The 20,945-nt window shown below is 37.6% G+C and overlaps 2 protein-coding genes across 4 annotated transcripts; both read left to right on the top strand.

Annotated features, from left to right (window-relative positions):
• Positions 1 to 458: 458 nt before the first annotated feature.
• Positions 459 to 4,994, top strand: LOC130172921 (HLA class II histocompatibility antigen, DQ beta 1 chain-like). Of its 2 annotated transcripts, XM_056381897.1 has the most exons (5): positions 459 to 627; positions 1,728 to 1,997; positions 2,225 to 2,506; positions 3,795 to 3,906; positions 4,009 to 4,993. In XM_056381897.1, exons 1-5 carry the CDS (start codon positions 561 to 563, stop codon positions 4,040 to 4,042), a joined length of 765 nt encoding a protein of 254 aa, XP_056237872.1. In that variant the 5' UTR covers positions 459 to 560; the 3' UTR covers positions 4,043 to 4,993. The 2 variants fall into 2 exon arrangements, with proteins under 2 accessions (XP_056237872.1, XP_056237873.1); XM_056381898.1 differs by lacking the exon at positions 3,795 to 3,906 and having other exon boundaries at positions 4,009 to 4,994.
• Positions 4,995 to 9,778: 4,784 nt separating this feature from the next.
• Positions 9,779 to 15,704, top strand: LOC130171632 (vitelline membrane outer layer protein 1 homolog). 2 transcript variants are annotated; one of them, XM_056379694.1, is made up of 4 exons: positions 9,779 to 10,051; positions 11,611 to 11,723; positions 13,051 to 13,357; positions 13,462 to 15,704. In XM_056379694.1, the coding sequence occupies exons 1-4, from the start codon at positions 9,842 to 9,844 to the stop codon at positions 13,552 to 13,554; spliced, it is 723 nt and encodes a 240-aa protein (XP_056235669.1). In that variant the 5' UTR covers positions 9,779 to 9,841; the 3' UTR covers positions 13,555 to 15,704. The 2 variants fall into 2 exon arrangements, with proteins under 2 accessions (XP_056235669.1, XP_056235670.1); XM_056379695.1 differs by having other exon boundaries at positions 9,786 to 10,051; positions 15,617 to 15,704.
• The last annotated feature ends 5,241 nt before the right edge of the window (positions 15,705 to 20,945 follow it).

Genomic DNA, 20,945 nt, shown 5'->3' on the forward strand with positions numbered 1-20,945 from the left:
TTATTTGTCTCGGGCCTGAATCTAATTATTTTCACAGTGATGGATGAGCCACATTTTAATATGGAAGTGTGCTGAGCATCTGAGGGATGTATTTTAGATCCCAAACACTGAAAATACTGCAGCTCTGATTGTGTAATAACAGTATATATTCAGTAGTGTAGAAATAATTCATGCCATGGACTCTGTGGGTATTAACACTGCAACTGGACTTAAATTACAGAGTAGAGAGACCAAATACTGAATGATGAATTCATTTACAGAAGTGTGCTTTGACTACTTCAGTAACAGGCATGCAATTGCATGAGAAGAGTGAAAGTATATCTGTCTCACTTACATGCAGTTGCTGCACTGTGGGGAATTCCTCCCTATTAATTAATGAACATGACAACAAAAGAGCTTTGATAAAACCAGAAACTCAGGTTTGTGTCATTTACTGTGCAAGCGAGCAGGAAGCAGTTTTGTTTTTTGAGCTTGAGAGGTTTGAGGAACATGATTGAGTCTGTAATCTTTTGCATGTAGCAAATGATGAAATTTACATTGTGGTATTCAGTGTTTAAAAGATGATGGGACTTTATTTTCTCTACAATCTTGCAGTCTCTGCTGTTTTACTCTGCACGACACCAGCAGGTCAGTTTCTTTATGTATTCATTCATTCATGTATAGGCTATTGCTATATTATTTATAATAGTTTATTGGGTTTTACAAGGTTGATAAAACGACTGACACACTTAATACTATACAAAAAATCTGCTGTAAAAGTGATTTGCTGATATTCATAGATTTAACTTTATTTAATTTCTTCTTTATGTCATCATTATTTTTGGAGACTTGACTGCTTGCAACACTACACCATTTTGTTTTGTTTGTGTCCTCCTTGTGCCTCTGTAAGTTGCCCTATGTTGCCTTTAAAGGCGCTATTGCTATTGCTACATAGCCAGCATTAGCATTAATAGCTGTTTACTTATCAGTCAAGAGCACACATTGCACGTTCAGCATCAAATTTCATTCCTTTATTCACTAATAGCTGTCTCTGAAGGTGTAAAGCAACGTCAGCGTTAACTCTTGTCTCTATCACATCTTTTCTTCTACTGAAGTTGGCATGCTAACCAGCTAGCCCAAACTCACTGTAGCCTCCAATCTGTCCTCAAGAGCTAGCATTGCTCAGAGGACGTATTATAACCTCTTGTCTTGTAAACACGATGATGGCCAAAGCTCTTGTCAACTGACAAAGAAACCACATTCGGTGCCAGAGGAAACTTACAAATACCCCCTTTAAAACAACACTGTACTGTTCTGTTGTTGAGCTAGTTAGGTGGTGCTTAACAACCTGGTGCTAATCAGACAATCACTGATGTGTGGAAGTTGGGGATTTTTTCGACTCAGATCATGTTAAAGTGTGAATGGTCTGGTTAATGTTCTAAAAGAATAGTTTTGGAGAGTTTCTGTTTTCACCTTTTTAAGGGAATGCACTTACATTCACCATTTTAACTGAAACAACGCCTCTGACAGTCTCTGCAAGCACCAAAGAATATCAGTAGCCACAGTAATTATGACAGAAATCTTTAATTTTGCCCATCCTCTGAATGTGACATGTCTCATTAGTTAGTCACGGAGATTATATTAGAATTGTAGGTTGGAGCCAGTGATGAAAAGTTTAATTTGTTTGCTGAAGTGACTGATTTTATTGTCACAATTTTCTGTATTAACCACTTTTCTTACTGTTACAGATGGCTATGTATATCAGATGATGTATGACTGCGAGTATGGCGACAACATCACGGATATGGTCTTTATTGTTAAAAACATATTTAACCAGAAGCTCAACAACATATATGACTCTCGGGTTGGGAAGTACGTCGGCTTTGGAGAATACGGCATGAAGAACGCAGACCATTATAACAACCAGGCTTGGAAAATGGCCTTAAGAAAAACTCAAGTAGAGACTCTTTGCAGATACAATGCAAGACTGTTCAGAAGGAGCACACTGGATAGAAAAGGTAATTTTCTGTGATTTTTACTCTTTGAAAAGATGAAGATTTTGAAGCAGGTTATTACATGACTAACAGTGCCACTTCACTGGATTAATTCATTTCATCAAAAGAAAAGAAAAAAAGGATTTAATTAAATGTCTTGAAGAAAATTAGTTTAGCCCATGACTCTCTTCTGCACTCAGCCTCCATGTCCAGGTCATTTAGCAATTTTTTTTTTGTTATCATGTCTCCAGTGCCTCCGATTGTCAGGGTCCATCAGACCAAGCTGACTAACTACGGGGAGCGGTCCATGCTGGAGTGCAGTGTTGTGGGGTTTTTTCCCCAAGAAGTGAGGGTGAGCTGGCTGAGAGACGGGGTGGAAGTCTCCACCGATGTGTCGTCTACAGACGTCCTGCCCAACGAGGACTGGAGCTTCCAGCTTCACTCTTACCTGGAGCTGACACCTAAGAGAGGGGAGAGGGTGAGCTGCAGGGTGGACCACAGCAGCCTGAAAGAGAGCCTGGAGGTGGCCTGGGGTGAGCGTTTGTCCTGAGGAGAAAACACACTCAAACACTGTTGAAATTTAGGTGAAAGATGGATGCTCATCGGTCAGATTTGCTGGAACAATCTGAAGATAACGCTGCATTCACGTCATATAGGATGACTAGTAAAGATGGGAAATGTTCCCATGTTAACAACTTGCAAACGTTCACGTCATCTGACAACTCAAGAAGGTTGTGTGATTAAAAAGGTGGTCGTGTGGGGGTTAGAAATACTAGACTCTGACAAAAATGACAATATATCCATTAAATGAGGGTTTAATCTCATTGAACTGTGGAGTTTAGCTGATGTTAAACTTCCATGTTTGATGGTTCTCAGGCTCTGAGCTCCAAGTTGGAAACATATTATATTAAGATGCCCCCAATATGACATGAATGCAGCATCATGATTGTGATGGAGAGGTGGTGGGTCGTAAAATACTCATCAAGTCATTTGTATCGTAACGATTATCGTAGAGATAACTGGTTAGGATTAGGATAAGGTTGGAGTTAGGTTGAGTATCATAACACACGACTGGTTAGGGATCAGGTGAAGGTTAGGTTCAAGATAAGGTTAGGGGAAACACATATTGACAGGGAAACTGATTTCACTTCCTCCAGGATCTATACCCCGAGCGTTGGAATCTAGTGTCAACTGCAGTTTTCCCTGGTGTATTCTTATGTTTCCACATCACCTGACCTCCACACGCACCTGCTCACCTGCTCACCTGCTCACCTGCTTCTCATTCCCTCGTTTGTCCTGATACCAGCCAGCCAGCACCCACTCCCTGCCAGGTTGTCTGTTGTGCCTCTGTAATCAGATAGAGTTTCAACTGCTGTTCTTGTTTGCATGTCTTCCCATTCATGTTTCTCCGGCTTTTCACTGCAAACATCTACTACCAGAACTGTTACGCGTTATTTAAGAGCAGCATTGAACAGTGGGCTGGTTTGTCAGCTGCGTTGTGAATGAGAGGAGGTTTGAGAGTTTGAGAAAGCAGAGGCTTGAAGTGAGAATGAGATTGAAGGGCTGAAATTCATCAGCAGAATGTGAGAAAGAAGGTCTGAAAACTAGCATTAGCATTTCCCCAGCACGTTTGATTTATGTAAAGAATTGTGCGTATACAGATAGCAATAAGGAATTATCAAGGTATTAAGGATTTTAACTGTTTCTAAGTATTTTTGCTTTCAGATGGAGCTAACTTCATCTTCATGCCACCTGACTAAGTATTCTGATTTAATAGGCTATAGGATCTAAGATTTCACTGTCAATATTTCTCTCACTTAGACACATTTGCTCTGGATGCTAAACATGTGAAGATGACAGCGGGGATCATCTTCTTCTTTATCGGCCTCACTGCAGCTGCTGGTGGAGCAGTTTACCATTGGTGGAAACAGAGGTGTGTGTGGACATCAGGGTTCGTTATTATGAAACCATTCACTTTTCTTCTGTGCAGTATTCATTGTTTATTTTCTATGACACTACCTTTTTTATGTTTCAGGTTTGACTTCAGCCCAGTAGGCAGACAAGGATAAACATCTTCATGTCTTTCAGAACTGTAGATTTGTTGTTGGTTGACGTGCTTTGTCAGAAGGCAGTTGTGATGATATAACGGATAATAAAAATCAACCATTGAACTGAAGACTTGGATAATGTTAATGTTAAAGTATTAAAGGCCCCCCCCCCCCCCCCCCCCGCTCAGCTTTCTTGAGTACAAAAACTCTCTTTCTTCAAAAAACCTTAAGCCCAGAAAAAAAGAAAAGGAAAAAGTCCTTCCGTCCTTCAATCTGCTTCACCTGACCTGCAGTGGGAGGAGATAAACGGCATCGTGGGAAGGCGACATGCTGTTCTTCTACTATGGAACTGGCCTCCTGACATGGCAGAGCTCCTCCTTCATTATTTTTATCAGCCAAGGACTCAACCGACATGGTATCCATCAGGAAAAGTGCCATAAATTCTTGTAACATTATGTTCTGATCATTTTGTAGGATTAAAGTGTCAGACCTGTCTCTTGTAATAGTTCTCACCTTGGAGTAAGACTCCTATCTTTACAAGACAGGTCACATCTGTGTATGTGGATACATATAGTAGATAAATTAGATAAATTGAGTACTTTATTAATCCAATAAAAACCTACAATCTTTAATTAGAAATAAGTATGTTTATGAATGTTGTGATTATTTATTAGTAACTTGAACTTTGCGCACAGCTGCTGTTGGACTTATACTACAGTTTACTCTCACTTACAGCTGCAGTTTACTGATTTTTGCTGCTGCTTGTGGACTTCATGCTGGTTTACTCTGTGTCCAAGAGAATGAGGGTACTCATGTTGTGTAAATGTGTCTTTTAATAAAACAGCATAATGTAATCTGATTCTATCCTGCATCTCAGGGAAGGGCTGGCATGGGGAAAATATCAAGAAATGAACAAACACCATTCAGGCCCAGCGCCAGAACAGTAATGACCGTCCAGCACGTATGGTGCACTTCAGGCCTGGTTGTGGGTCTCTGGGCCCAGATCCGGCCGAGTCTTTGCCAGAATAATTTGAATAACAGCATAAGAAAAGTAAACTGGGGAGCAAAGCAAAAGAGGAACACTTTGTTTTAAATGCGAAAGACAAAAAGCAGGACGGTTGCAGTGAGCCCCTGCCTGGATCTGAGACCAGTAAAAACCATAGACTGTATATAAAAATGGATGCTGACTCCGGGTCTGGAAAATGAAGCCAATGCGGAAGTGCCTTAAAGTTGCATTCTATCGAATGACCATCAGGGGGCGACTCCACTGGGTGCACAAGAAGTCCGATTGTATTGAAGTCTATGGGAAAATGACCCAACTTGTCACTTGATTTTTACCTCAGTAAACGTTTTCATCATGTGTTTATGGTCTGAATCTGACCTGCCTGTTAATCCGGATATGAGGTCAGAGTGATGTGTCGGACATTTGACTTGTCATTGTGTTTTCAGTTCATCAAAGTTTTTTCCAACATGTTGTTTACAGGTAAATGTCTTGTTCGGTGTTCAGTTGTTCTCAAAGACACTCAGAGGAGTCGGCGGTTCAGTTTTTTCCGGTAAGTACATTTTGTTTTAAGCTTATTTCTTTGCTAGCCAAAATTAGCATCCTTGTTAATATCACAGTTCAGGTGAAGATGCACCTTGCTAACCAAGCTAGCTAGCTATCTAGTGCTAGCGTTAGCTGATAACTTTGCTATTGCTATGCTAACGGTACCTGGGCACGCTCGGCAGGTAACCTGTGTCAACCTGAGTTAGCCCGTGGAGATGTTCAGTCAAAGCCCAATAAAAAGGTGAATTTAATCGACGTTAATCTAACGACGTTTGCTTTGTGTTTCTCCACGTGACCCAGTTTAAGTGATCTGCGTTAGTGTAATGCGCAGCGTTAATGTCAGTTAATACATTGTCCATCAAGATGACGTGATAGTTCAAGTTAAGATAACGTGACGTTTACAAAATGTGTAGACAAATATTTTTCATATAAAAGATTGTTCATTTAATATTCAAACCAGTCCTCAACTGAAGCAGACATTCATGCACCTGTCCTGACAGCTGATCGATATTTGTGATTAACTGTGATCAGCCGCATCTTAACTCAAGTGTTTGTCTTTTCATTTGAAAGGTTTCCACACTGTGAAAACTGAGTGATCTGTGCCAACAGAAGGAGGACCTCATGTACAGAGCAGCACATTAGTTTCCATTCATCTGGTTGAAGGGAGACTGCATGGACATCCTTAGTTCTCTAATGTGCTGTGATGATGATGATGATGATGATGATGATGATGCTAGAAAACCTCCCAGTTCATCTTCCTCTGATGAAATGACCTGCACTTAATTTCTGCTGTTGTTGACAGGTGATGGTAGCAACACTTTTAAGATCAGAATTTATAAATATTAAACTGTGATTAATGATGGATCATCTCTAGCACTGTCACTGTATTTACCAGTTAACATCAGCATTTTTTTTGATCCTTCATTGTCAGTGTTGTCAGACAACATTTAAATATTTCTAGTATTTATGTTGTTGATTAAAGCTAACATAGAAATAGTCACACAATGCTGTACGTGTTACTATTGTGAAAATTCATACCAGATGTGTTTTATAAAAATCATCAACTAAGTTAAAGCAAGAGCTTCATAAATAACTTTATTGGACATTATAAACTACATTTATTTAAACAATTTACAACACTGGAAACATGTCTAAAAGAATCTAATAAATGGATTAATTAAATACTGTAGTGTACAATTTACAATCAACTAACTATTTAAAATCAAAAAATAGTTGTGGATGAAGTTAAAGCTGAATTTCTCTGTCATATGTAAGTTTGTTTAATAAAAATAAGTCGTTGAATCAACAGCAACAGAATTTTTAATAACAAGTATAATCATTATTCATCATGAGTCCTAATGTGTGAAACAGTTCATATTTATTTGCTCCAGTAACAATCTCCCTCTAAATAAGTGACGCTGTTGGAACAGCACACTGATATTAACTATAATGACTGAGGACTATGAAATATGAACTCTAATGTTTTAAACTATTGACAGTTTGTTACAGCTACAGTGGAGTCCAAAGGTCATGTGACTGTATGTCTGACATGGGGCAGAGAGTGTAATACGACAGTGAGGGTGAAGGGAACCAGGAAGAGCAGAGCTGATCAGACTGAACAATGTTATGGCCACAAGTGTTACATTAGAAAATACTATATTATCATATAAGACAGTGTGTTTATGTTTGGGAAGAGAAGATCTTCATGTGTGGACACTGCAGGTGGAGGTGGTGCAGGGCCTCCATCATTGCTGCAAGAGGTTGTAGGTGTCCCCAAAGATCCAGACCTTGGCTGGATGGAAAAAACAGAGATAATATCAATATCATATTGTAGAGTACAGAGAAAAAGACTAAAGAAACAGCACTCTGATTAGATGATCACAGATATCTGAAAATACATTATTCCCTCAGCTTACTTATAATAAACAGTCTGCTGAACCGTTTTACATGAAATAACAATATAACAGAAACTAATACTCAGTTTGGTGTCATTGTGCAGATGCACATGTCATGATGGTTCTCAGCTCTCAGTCATGTTATTTTGGTTAACAATTTGCCACGGGTCTGAGACGTGAGCAGTTGTATTTCCTGTGTTAAGGTTGTTGGTAATTTTGGCTAGCCGGCTAGCTTTCTCTGCGTCACTGCAGCATTTGGTCAGTCACCTGACGCGGGTGTGAATGCTGATTGCGCCCTTAAACATTGCCGACAAAAGCCAGATGATAAGAATGTCTTACGTTTTTTTGACCAGTGGAAACGGGGCTTGACTTAAGACACAGATCCGCTCAAGTCTGCGTACACAGTATCCTCCAGTGTGATAGGCTGTTACTTGTGATGTGTAACCCTCATTCTCAAGGACTACGTGCCTATTAGAGAGGCAGTGCTGGCCAGCCCGGGGTTAATGGTTCAGACCAACGTCCAGCTCTTTGAATTGAATTGAATCAAATTGAGGACTCTGGTAAGAGTTTGTCATAAAGCTGAGTTGGTGTGTTGTAATCTGTTCTGTGATTCATAGAAGAAGGCGGCCCGAAGCTGCTGTGGCAGAGCGGGGGCCGCTACCTGGAGGAAAAACCGGCTGGTAGCCAACATCATACATCTGCAACAAGTGTGACCAACGCAAAAGGATCGGCACTGACCTCACTCACATTGCAGGTGTGTCACACTGTGACTGTTAGTGGAAAGACTGTGGAGGAGTGGAGGGAAGAGATGAAGAGAAGACAGGAGGACAACTTTTTCTGTCTTCATTTATAACTTTTCATTTACATTTTTTAAAAAATTATATTTTATTTTATTGCATTCTGAGTGGTGTTTGTGTCACCTGCCTCCCTCTCTTTTAGCTCTGTGTTTGGTCTCCACCAGCTCCTGAGGGAAATCTATGCTCCACTATGTTCACCAACTGCTCTCGGACCGTGTCTGCTGTTTGCTGCTGAGGAGGTATGCTTTCTTGTAGCTTCATGTGCTGTGGTACAGTGGATGGACGGACATCAGTTGAGAAAAACTAAGACAAAATAGAAACAAAATTTGGACTGAAATGAGAATCACAGTTTTGTCTACTGAGCTGTAGAAGAGCAAGCTTTGAGCAGTAAAATATTCCTCTGGGTTATCACCAAACTCTGCCGCTCCTCTCAGCTGTTTGGAGATTTTACAGCAGCATGTCTTTACTGTTTTGGTTTGCTCTCATTGCATTGTTTTTGGACGCAGCAGGCAGCTATTGTCACAGAAAAAGCTATAAAAATCCATTGTGCAATACCTGCTTAGCACCAAACAGCAGACAGACACAGTTAGCGATTAGTGATAGAATTAAAGCATTTAGCAGCTGAAAAGCCACATAATTCCCATAGTTTTGGATTTCCCATCTCCACATGTCCTGCCACCAAGTCACCCAAAAATTAAATGTTAGCATCAGAGTCTTGTTGTTAAATAACATAGTAATCAGCCTTAAAAACCCCACACTATGTACTTTGTATGTAACTGTACAATGTGAGAGATCCCTGAAGTCTTAAACACAATACTGTGAACGTTTCCTCAGTGTTCTCAGGGGTAGTTACTATACTACACACACTCACACTCACACATACAGTTATGTAGAGTACTAGAAGGTGCTAAAACAACACAAAAATTCATCCAGTCTGTAAGTGTTTTGCCAACCATCAACCTCCATATATTGAGATAATGTAAGACAGTTTGTATTAGTTTCATGTTTATGTGTAAAAATATGAATGTCTTGTGAAGATTAATGAATCAAATCCTTATCTGAGGATATGGCTGTTTTCCAAAATTCAATAAAAAGTCTCAGTTTTTATCAGGCAACAGTCTTATGTCTGTGCATATCCATGCAAAACAAATGAACCGTTTGCAATATTCCTCCTAATCTCTTTACTGGCCCAGCTCTTTTCAATCCATATATTATTATTGGACAATCGCAATCCCTGCAACATCGATTACAAGACTTTATAACTGTAAAGTTGCTGCTGCTGCTAACCATGTCCTTTGGATCCCATGGATTCTCTGCTCTCTGCTGATGTAGAAATGTTCAATTCAGATCAGATCCACTGCTCGCTGTGATAAATTGAGCAGCATGGCTGAGAATCTGTTACTGAATGTTACCTTTTTCTTTTTCCAACACCAGCTGTTAATTCCCACGCCTCTCTGTGGCTCTGTAAATGATTCATGCTGATACGTGTTGTCTATTTTGGAATCAGCAGGGAAACTATAAGAGCTTTGAGTCTGAAGCCCTGGTACTTTTCAGAGTGAAACACTGACTCACTGCTACCAAGATGGCGAGTCTGTTCACTGCTGTGGCCGTGCTGGCCGTGTTGTCTGGTGGGTTGTGTGAGGAGAAAACCTTTCTTCAGAGAGCTGGTGTGGCCTTTAACAACAGAGAGTATGAATCTGTGCTTACTGTGACCAATGGAGAGCAGTTTGGAAACTGGACCTGGGCAGAGATGTGTCCTGACAAGTTCTTTGCTGTTGGATTCAGTATCAGGGTAAAGACACTGACACTTCCACATATTACAAATATTCTATTTAACATAAACTTAGGCAAGGCAAATAAATCTCTTTCCTAACTGTTTTATAAGTCCAATATAATTTTTGCTTTCATGTAGCACACTGGCTGGAAAGCTGAAAGCTGCATATTCAGAAGTCTGAATAAAGAATTACTTTTACTCGCTGTTTTGGTTATCAGCCTTTTTCAGAATGAGAACAACAGTCATTTCACTGGAGTTTACACTCATCAGCCACAACATTAAAACTGGTTACCGATTTTAAGTGGGTTTAATGCTGTGATTGATCAGTGAATGCCAATCAGGACAGGTGTTACAAATCAAGTCAATCGATCTGAGGCCACCCGAGGGTCCATCACATGCACAGTCCCCTAATGAGATTCATGTAGGTTATATTTTTCTGTTGTTTTTGTCTCAACGTTTTATTGTAAATTAATTTTTCACATAATAACTTTGACCTTTGTCATGTTTCTTTCTGGTTTGTGTCTGTTGTCTTGGTCATGTGGACATGTGACCCGAGGTCCTCAGTTGGCCTCAGGTTGATTGCCTTGATTCGTAGCATCTGACACGGACGGTTGTTTCTTATCCTGCAGATGAAATATGGAACAGAGAGTGGGGACTGTTTGCCAAAGTTTTAACACAAATACATCAGCAATATATGAGTATGCAGCTTTCTCCATGTAGTTTCATAAATAGACAGCTTAGTTAAAAGGATTTTAAATGAAGATTTAGAATTCCTTGTGGAGAAGCTTGAAGGTCCAGGTTCATGTTTTCTTTCAACTCACGCCCACTATCAGATTTTGGCTGATTTAGTTCCTCCTCCTCCTGCTGGCCCCGAAGAGATGCTTTTCTGATGTGCTTCCATTATAAGACACGGAGGACAGAATTCACACTTGTCATTCTGTGCATAAGCTTAGCCAAATCTAATAAAGCTTTAGCAGTCTGAGTCATTCAAATCAAGTGGTTATCTTTTATAAAGTTGCAGTCTTTAGATTTCAAAAATCCTAGATTGCAATAAGAGTAAGGATTATGGAATTTATCTTCCATGTTATATTAGCATTGTGTTTGGACACAGTCTTCACAGCCAATATAAAGAGGAGGGATATTCACAGTGACTGGAAACTGTTTAAATATAAATATGGGCATGTGAATATTGTTTTGAACGTTGGTAAAAAGGTGCCTTTGAGTTGTTTTACAGAGGGAAAATATCTGATAACAACAAGCTCCAGTTGCTCAGTTTAGTTTAATGCAGAAATATTCTGATGTACCAGAGCATTTCAGTAAGAATCCTTCCCATGTGTTTACTTGCATGCAGAACAACACAGTTCTCAGTAACAGAGATGCACTCTGAATAGATAAATACCTCTTGTTGTTTCAGATATGAACCCACACTTCTCTACACAGACTGTAACAAACCCTCTAAACAATCTGTTCTCACCAACCTTCACACTAAATCTGCCTGCTGCTTTACCAGCGTGAGATAAAGAGCTGGTCTGAGCAGAGCTGTTACTTTGTCTAGGAACTCTTTTGTGTTTCCTCAGGTGGAGCCCAACCAGTACGGGTCAGATGACACTGGCCTGAACGGGATCCGCCTCATCTGCTCCAAAGACGAGCGCCGAAGCTTCCTGTACTCTATTGAGTCCCACACTGGCTAGTAGGTAGCAAGCAACAGTATGACTATAAAAGGCTTATATGTTGTAATAATGGCGTTATTAGTGGTTAATAAAATAATTTTCAGTTGGCAGGTGTTTATCCTTTATTTTTGATAATAATGCAGTTGAAATTGTATCAAAAACATCTTAATTAATGCTTATGGGTTTTTCACTTTCTTATAAGACATTATGTCAACTGTCATAAAAAATTGTTTTAATCATCAAATCTGCAGTTGTAGTTATTCATAGGTTGTTAATAAGTGGATTTAGGTCCAGATTGTCAGCAACCCTTTTATATAATAATAGAAATAACACATTTTCTAATGTTAATGTTACAAGTGTTAAATGAAAAATTAGCACCAGCTAATAAGAGTAAGGAAAATAATTATTAAATTGAATAAAATACCCAAAATACCCACAGTACAATAAACAATACACTGTGGAAGTGGGAAAAAAAAAAACTGCGTGCTGACATTAAAGATTAAGTGATTTTAAAAAGATGATTCTGAGAAAGGAGCGTACAAGTGGTTTAACCAGTCAGTGGTTGTTTTCACTACCTGGCAACCCAAAACGTGTTCTTTTAAATGCCCCATAAATGATTTATAAAGCTTCAGTAAATGACTTTTTAACCAATTAAAAAGCCACTGTTGTTACAACTTATGAATGCTTCATAAAGGGGACCTTATTAGAAAGCTGTACCCCTTGAATAAAAACCATGACATATGTATGTATAAAATCTAATATTACCCAGACGTAAATGCACTTGGTTTTTCTTGCTTTTCAGTTGTAGCAGTAAATGAACATGAGGCAAACTGCCCTGCCACATCTGCATGTGGTTTGTTTCTTCTAAAAAATGCAACCATTGTTTTGTAGGGAGCCGGTATTAAGCAGCAGGAAATCTAATGTTGGACGGTAATGAACATATCAGTAGACACACTTTCCTTCACCCTCCTTGAGAATGTCTGCTGTTTACGCTGAAATGTTTTTATTGATGTCTTTAAATGTTCAGCCGTTTGTTGCTGTGGGCAGATCTATCTTGGGAAAGATCCTCGATCTCAGTGGGACTAACCTGGCTGTATTATAAAGGTTAAATAAGAATTAGATAAAAAAAATAGTATGCACTTGGAAGCAGCAGGAATCTGGAGGTTGGCAGTTTCCCATCATGTTCAGAGGGGAAATGAAAACACTGTTTCTGCCAGGATTGCAAATTAGGTGTTCAGATGTTGAAATGTCTTGACTTCCCTCCAGTGTTTCCAACCCAAACCTTGGATCTTTTCCTGATCTTTTTTCCTCCCTTCTCTTTCCTGTATTTCCGGCTCTCCTGTCCAGCTTCGGCGACTGGTCCCAGCCTCAGTACTGCCCCAGTGGCGTGCTCACCTCTTTCCAGATTCGCGTGGAGCCTTATCAGGGTCTGTTTGGCGACGACACGGCCGTCAACAACATCAAGTTCCGCTGCAGTAGTAACCCGACGCTGGAGGGGCCCGGCATGACCTGGGGAGAGTACGGAAGCTGGAGCCAGGAGTGTATTGACGGAGGAATCTGTGGCATTGAGACCAAGATGGAGGACTACCAGTACGGCCTGGACGATTCCGCCCTCAATGATGTGCGCTTCCATTGCTGTGCCAAGCTTCAGCAGGTAAGATGGAGGGTTAAATAATGGGAACCAAAGCCCAGATGTACATAGACTCTGGATGGCTTTATTTTGGTTTATTTGAATAAGTGAGAACAATTTTATTCCAGACTGTTTGGCCCCAAGCCACACCAAAATTGCCTGAAAGTGTTGGCGGTATTGCCACCAAAAACGGTAACTCTAAACTCTTACCCTGTCACTAACCTGCAGCAAGATGCATGAGAAGCCAACCTTTTGTCTGTGTGTGTTTTTACAGGAGTGGTGGAAGAGATATTCAGCCCCTTTATTTAAGTTAAAGTACCAGTGCAACAGTAGAAGTCTTTCATTGAAAAGCATCAGCTAAGTGTGCTTTCATTGTTAAAAGTAAACTTTATACTATTAAATTAAAAGGGAAACACTTTTTGCACACTTGTGGCGCCGGCTGTTCAGGAAGCCAGATGTAACGGAGAGGCAGACTCCTGGAAACCCGTCGTCTTGTTTAATTTGAATAATATGACGAGAGGGGAAAAACCTAGCTTCATTCAAATAACATCAGTCAGTGGAAACACAGACCATCACAATGTGTCTTGTCGACTTTTCTAAAAAGTCGCACATCTGTAGACCAAGTCATGTGAAATCCACAATTCAGTATCTAATAAATGTCTTCTTTCAAAATAAAACTGCACATTTGGATGATTATCTTGACAAAGGAGAGATGCTCACTGACACAGATTTAAACACATTTGTGAAGAAAATTTTACAGAAAAAAACCCTTTTGTGTGCCTTAGATCTTTAATTTCAACATATGCAAAATGGGAGCAAAAACAAAAGTGTTGCATTTATATTTTTGTTTTATTCTGCAGAAACCATAAAATATAAAAAATACTCAAGTAAAGTAGAGTTACTTAAAAACTGCACTTGAGTGATTAGTGTCCACCACAGGTAGTCACAGGTAATCTGGCCAAGGTCACTGGGGCCTTTGGAAAACTTGGGGACAAAAAGCTGATTGGAAGAAAACTGAATTTTTAAGTGGGCTGTCACAAAACACGAAGCTATCAGGTAAATGAAAACATATCTGTAGTGTTTTCAAACTTGCATCCAATCGAATGGCTGTGCCTGAGGATTTCTCATTATCTTAAGAGTTTTTTCATGATGACAGGATTTTCTCCAGATGTTCCCAGACAATAAAGATGCAGGCCTGGCTACTTTAGGAACCTAAGCACCAGCTGCTCGGGCGTCTTTCAGAAATCAGTATTAGAAAGACATGCACGAAACACAGAGGCAGATTAATGTGACATCCTGGTGATTAGAATGTGAAAACATGCCTTGAACATCAGGTTTAACAAATATGATAAGCTCATGCATACTAATATTAACCTGGCTGACTTACTAATGCCCATCTGGACTCAGACATTGCTTTATGCTCTATGTTCTTAATGTTTAATCACAGTTACTGAGTCTGGAATCAGTTTTGTTTGTGAACTCAATCTCTAACCTCAGACATGACAGATTATTATAAAGCATGGTCTAATAACTGAGCAACCTTTCAGACGTTTGTTTCCAAGCTCTAATTTGTGATCAGGCTGAACCAAATCCAAAAATACAACAAAGCGAAGATTGTTTTTATTTATTTATTTATTTATTTATTTAGTGCTTCTGATCAAAGAAAATGAACTACAGGTTTGACTGCAACCTTTAATTCTGCTGTTTGTTTGAGCCACAATGGCTCCTCTCCAACACAGAAATCAAATCCCATCAGAGCTTTTTGTCTTGTGTTTTTATTTAGTTATTTTCCCACTTTCTGAATAGATAAATGAAATTAAGTGAGCGTGTTTTTTTTGTTTATTATTGTATTGAATTATTCATTTTAATTAAAAGTGTTCCAAAGGTGATATTGTGTACCTTACACAAAGAGAAACAAGCTAGAAAACTGTATCCCGATGATCTTGGGAAGCTTCAAAATACATTTTTCACCTTGGAAACAGCAGTCGACTAAACTATCTCACCTCAAGGTCCATTTAGCTGTTGTGGAACTTTCAACCATATTACACAGTCTTCATCAGCAGATGTTTACCACGTTTAATGGAAATCTAGACGTTAAAATTTAAATATTTTTTTCTAAGCCCTTTACAGATTTATTATTGATGTTGGCTTTAAATAACAGACTAACTAGTAACTGGCTCTTTTTGGGATGTTTTTGTGACGTTATTCAAATATAACGGATATTAATCTGTGAAGCTGTTCTTTGCAGATAGTGATTTTGTGCTCTTATGTTTTCATTGACAGTGATTGACTGTGTAACCGGCTTGATCCAGTCCTTCTCCGACACCCTGAACTCAAAGACAGCAAAAAATAAAGTGCACATTTCAATGTCCTCTGTCTGTGTAATGCTTCCTAGAGCCTCAAGTCGCTTGTATAGTTTCAGTTCCTTCCTTAAAAATGCAACCATGCACCAAGATCAGAGTTTGCAGCATTAAACGGTTATTTGCCGAAACACAGAGCTCTCAAAACGAAGTTGAGTGTCACCTTCAGCAGCAAAAGCAACAAGATTAGGAGCGCTGCATCAAATCAAGCCTTCATCTGAGGAGCCACTTTTTTACATCATGCCATCCCCTCCTCACCTCTCATCAGCTCGAGAGCAGCATGTTTTCATATCCTGTCTAATGAACCAATGAGCTCATAGCAAAGTCATGAGCGTGAGCACAAAACAGAGCCGCTGACACAGGCATTTCCCAGAATTCCTGTTGGAACTAAGGTAATTAAGAAATGACAAGAGAGGGGGGTATTAATTAATTTACAGTTTAAGGCCTGACAAAGGTTGATAAGACACCGATTGGCACACACAGAGGTAATTGTGTTAATTAATCGGTGAGTAGTTAATCTGCTAACATGGAGTGTGTGTGTGTGTGCGCGGCCAGTTGGGAGGGAGGGAACTCGAGGACGTTATCAAACTCGGTGGTAATGGTTTTCTGAAGATTTTTCAAGTCGAGGCAAAGTGATCTTCAGCACACAGCTACAGTGTTCCTCTACACTATGCTAATAAATACATTCATATCTAACTTCAGAGTGTACTTCCTGGAGTTAGACACTAGTGCACTTGTTGGTCTGCTTGGAATATGGATACGCTTATATCAGCAGGAGGAGGGTTAACAAGGACTTATCTTAACAACACTCACCATTGTTAATTGAAGTTTCCAAAGACACCAGAGATGTCAGGCTGAATCTTTATGAAATGTCTATAAAATGATGCACAAGACACAGAATATTTCCATTAAATGAAATGATGCAGCTATTAAAACATACATGAGTCTTGGGTTTAAATAATTCATTCAGTGAAACATCATTTAGCCTCAATGAGGAGTTGGAACAAGCTCATACAGAATATATATGATTATTTTTAATAACCTTATTCTACCTGAAGGGGTATTCTACTTCCATAAAGTAAAAAGAGAAAACGGGCTGAGATATCTTGACTTGTAGTATGGGTCAAGCTTCGAACATACTGGAGTTGTTTTTGGCTGCAGCTGTGGAGTAAAAAGTAAAAAAAAAATCCCTCTCAAAATGAACCTCTTGAATTCCCTCTCTTCTACTTCAACAGTAGAAGTACAAAGTAGCAGATACTGGAAATATTCAAGAAAAGTACCTTAAATTGTACTTCAGTAAATGTACTTAGTTACTTTATACCACTTCTTATCAAATACTTGTTTATCTGACAGGAATCATAATCATATCACCATACAATCACTTTGTTTCTGTGAAATTACATGTGCAATGTACACAATAACTGGATGCAAGTAATACTGTGCAATTTTTAAGAATGCTATATAATGCAAATGCTCTGTGCAATATATTTCAATATTTTCAATACTTTTTTTGGTTTTAAAGTGAATGCTAATTACTTATTTCTCTGTTTGCACTATATGTAAATATCTTTGTAAATATCTCTACAAATGTAAGTACTTAAAATGTACATACTTTCTTATTCATGGTTGATTTGTTATTTTCTACTTTATTCTCTTATACTTGTTTTTTTCTTAAACCTCATTTTCTGCTGCAGTGAAAAGTGAATTTCCCCGGTGTGGGATCAATAAAGGTTTGTCTTGTCTTGTCTTTTCTTGTCTGTTATCTCATCTTATCTCATCTCATCTCATCATCTTATCTTATCTTATCTTATCTTATCTTATCTTATCTTATCTTATCTTATCTTATCTTATCTTATCTTATCTTATCTTATCTTATCTTATGTATTTTGAAGTCTGTCAGTGCACAGGAAGCCTTGGACATCCACTAGATGGCAATGCTGCGTCAAGTGGAACTTGAATCCACATCTCTCACCAGAACCTGTGACTTTAATGGTGCAACACATCCAATATGAACATCTTAAACTGCTTTTATGAGTGCAATGAATTTTAGATCAATCAGTTCAGAAATGTTCAACAGCTGGCACCGCCGTGCAGCTCCACCTCTTAGTGCACCAAAAAAGCCCTCTGGGCATGTGGGCCTGAAATCTGCATTGAATCAACCTCAGCCCTGTCCTGAACACCGTAACAGCATCCTGCACAGTCATCATGAAAACAAAGGGAGTTCATTATTCAAAACACGCTGCCCTCAGCATGTTGTCATGTAGCATTACCGTGGAGCCCTTCAGTGGAACCTCGGGATGTAACACCCCAGGTCATAAGTTTAATATCCAAACCAGAGGCTCAGTGTATTTCTGACCAGCTTAGTGGCTCGCCAGCGGTCTCTGTTCTGTCTCAAGAGCAATTAATGCCTCCTGTAATGAACAGAATGGACAGAGCTGACCAAAGCTTTTATGGGGCCCTAAGCAGAATTTTATTTGGCGATGGGCATAGGTTTGGTTTCAACAATGGTAGGGACACAACAAGTTATATTAAGACATAAAAACATCAAAAAATGTCTTGTATAGTATGGCATAAAAATGTCCAAAAACGTTATATTAATACATAAAAAGATCAAAACCGTCATAAGGCATAAAAACATTAAAAAAAAAATTATATTATAAAAAGGCATAAGAAAATCTAAAAAATTCACAATAAGGTCAGAGATAAAAACGTTTTAAAATGTCATAGTATAGTATGGCATGAAAATGTCTAAAAATGTCATAGTATAGAATGGCGAAAAACGTTCAAAAAAGTCATTATATAGTATTGCATAAAAACACTACAAAACGTCATACTATAGAATGGGTGAAAAAGTTACATTGTAGTAAGGCATAAAAACGTTGAAAAACATCATAGTATAGTAAGGCATAAAAACTCATAAAAAAGTCATAGTATAGTAAGGCATAAAAAGTCATAAAAACTAAATAGTAAAGTAAGGCATAAAAAGTCATAAAAACTTCATAGTATAGTAAGGCATAAAAAGTCATTGTATAGTAAGGCATAAAAAGTAATAAAAACGAAAAAGTACAGTAAGACATAAAAAGTCATACAAACGTCATAGTATAGTAAGGCATAAAAAGTCATAATATAGTAAGGCATAAAAAGTCATAAAAACGAAATAGTAAAGTAAGGCATAAAAAGTCATAAAAACGAAAAAGTAGAGTAAGGCATAAAAAGTCATAAAAACGTCATAGTATAGTAAGGCATAAAAAGTCATAATATATTGAGGCATAAAAAGTCATAAAAACGAAATAGTAAAGTAAGGCATAAAAAGTCATAAAAACTTCATAGTATTGGAAGGCATAAAAAAGTCATAGTATAGTAAGGCATAAGATGTCATAGTATAGTAAGGCATAAAAAGTCATAAAAACGTCATAGTATAGGAAGGCATAAAAAGTCATAGTACAGTAAGGCATAAAAAGTCATAAAAACGTCATAGTATAGGAAGGCATAAAAAGTCATAAAAACGAAATAGTAAAGTAAGGCATAAAAAGTCATAAAAACGAAATAGTAAAGTAAGGCATAAAAAGTCATAAAAACGAAATAGTAAAGTAAGGCATAAAAAGTCATAAAAACGAAATAGTAAAGTAAGGCATAAAAAGTCATAAAAACTTCATAGTATAGGAAGGCATAAAAAGTCATAGTATAGTAAGGCATAAAAAGTCATAAAAACGTCATAGTATAGTAAGGCATAAAAAGTCATAAAAACGTCATAGTATAGTAAGGCATAAAAAGTCATAATATAGTGAGGCATAAAAAGTCATAAAAACGTCCATGTATAGTAAGGCATGAAAAGGCATAAAAAGTAAAAAAAAAAATGTCAGAATAGTAAGGAATAAAAAGTCATAGTATAGTGAGGCATAAAATGTCATAAAAACGTCACCGTATAGTAAAGCATTAAAAACGTCATAAAAACGTCCTTGTATAGTAAGGCATAAAAACATCATAAAAACGTTCTTGTATAGGAAGGCATAAAAAGTCATAAAAACGAAAAAGTACAGTAAGGCATAAAAATTCATAAAAATGACATAGTATAGTAAGGCATAAAAAGTCATAGTATAGTAAGGCATAAAAAGTCATAAAAATGAAAAAGTACAGCAAGGCATAAAAAATCATAAAAACGTTATAGTATAGTAAGGCATAAGTAGTCATGGTATTGTAAGGTATAAAAAGTAAAAAAAATGACATAGTACAGTAATGCATAAAAAGTAATAAAAACTTCATAGTATAGGAAGGCATAAAAAGTCATTGTATAGTAAGGCAAAAAAAGTAATAAAAACGAAAAAGTACAGTAAGACATAAAAAGTCATAAAAACGTCATAGTATAGTAAGGCATAAAAAGTCATGAAAACGAAAAAGTAGAGTAAGGCATAAAAAGTCATAAAAACGTCATAGTATAGTAAGGCATAAAAAGTCATAAAAACTAAATAGTAAAGTAAGGCATAAAAAGTCATAAAAACTTCATAGTATAGGAAGGCATAAAAAAGTCATTGTATAGTAAGGCATAAAAAGTAATAAAAACGAAAAAGTACAGTAAGACATAAAAAGTCATACAAACGTCATAGTATAGTAAGGCATAAAAAGTCATAGTATAGTGAGGCATAAAAAGTCATAAAAACGAAATAGTAAAGTAAGGCATAAAAAGTCATGAAAACGAAAAAGTAGAGTAAGGCATAAAAAGTCATAAAAACGTCATAGTATAGTAAGGCATAAAAAGTCATAATATATTGAGGCATAAAAAGTCATAAAAACGAAATAGTAAAGTAAGGCATAAAAAGTCATAAAAACTTCATAGTATTGGAAGGCATAAAAAGTCATAGTATAGTAAGGCATAAGATGTCATAGTATAGTAAGGCATAAAAAGTCATAAAAACGTCATAGTATAGGAAGGCATAAAAAGTCATAGTACAGTAAGGCATAAAAAGTCATAAAAACGTCATAGTATAGGAAGGCATAAAAAGTCATAAAAACGAAATAGTAAAGTAAGGCATAAAAAGTCATAAAAACGAAATAGTAAAGTAAGGCATAAAAAGTCATAAAAACGAAATAGTAAAGTAAGGCATAAAAAGTCATAAAAACTTCATAGTATAGGAAGGCATAAAAAGTCATAGTATAGTAGGCATAAAAAGTCATAAAAAAGTCATAAAAACGTCATAGTATAGTAAGGCATAAAAAGTCATAAAAACGTCATAGTATAGTAAGGCATAAAAAGT

This window comes from Seriola aureovittata, chromosome 7 (genome assembly GCF_021018895.1).
Source record: "Seriola aureovittata isolate HTS-2021-v1 ecotype China chromosome 7, ASM2101889v1, whole genome shotgun sequence".
Lineage (NCBI taxonomy): Eukaryota > Metazoa > Chordata > Actinopteri > Carangiformes > Carangidae > Seriola > Seriola aureovittata.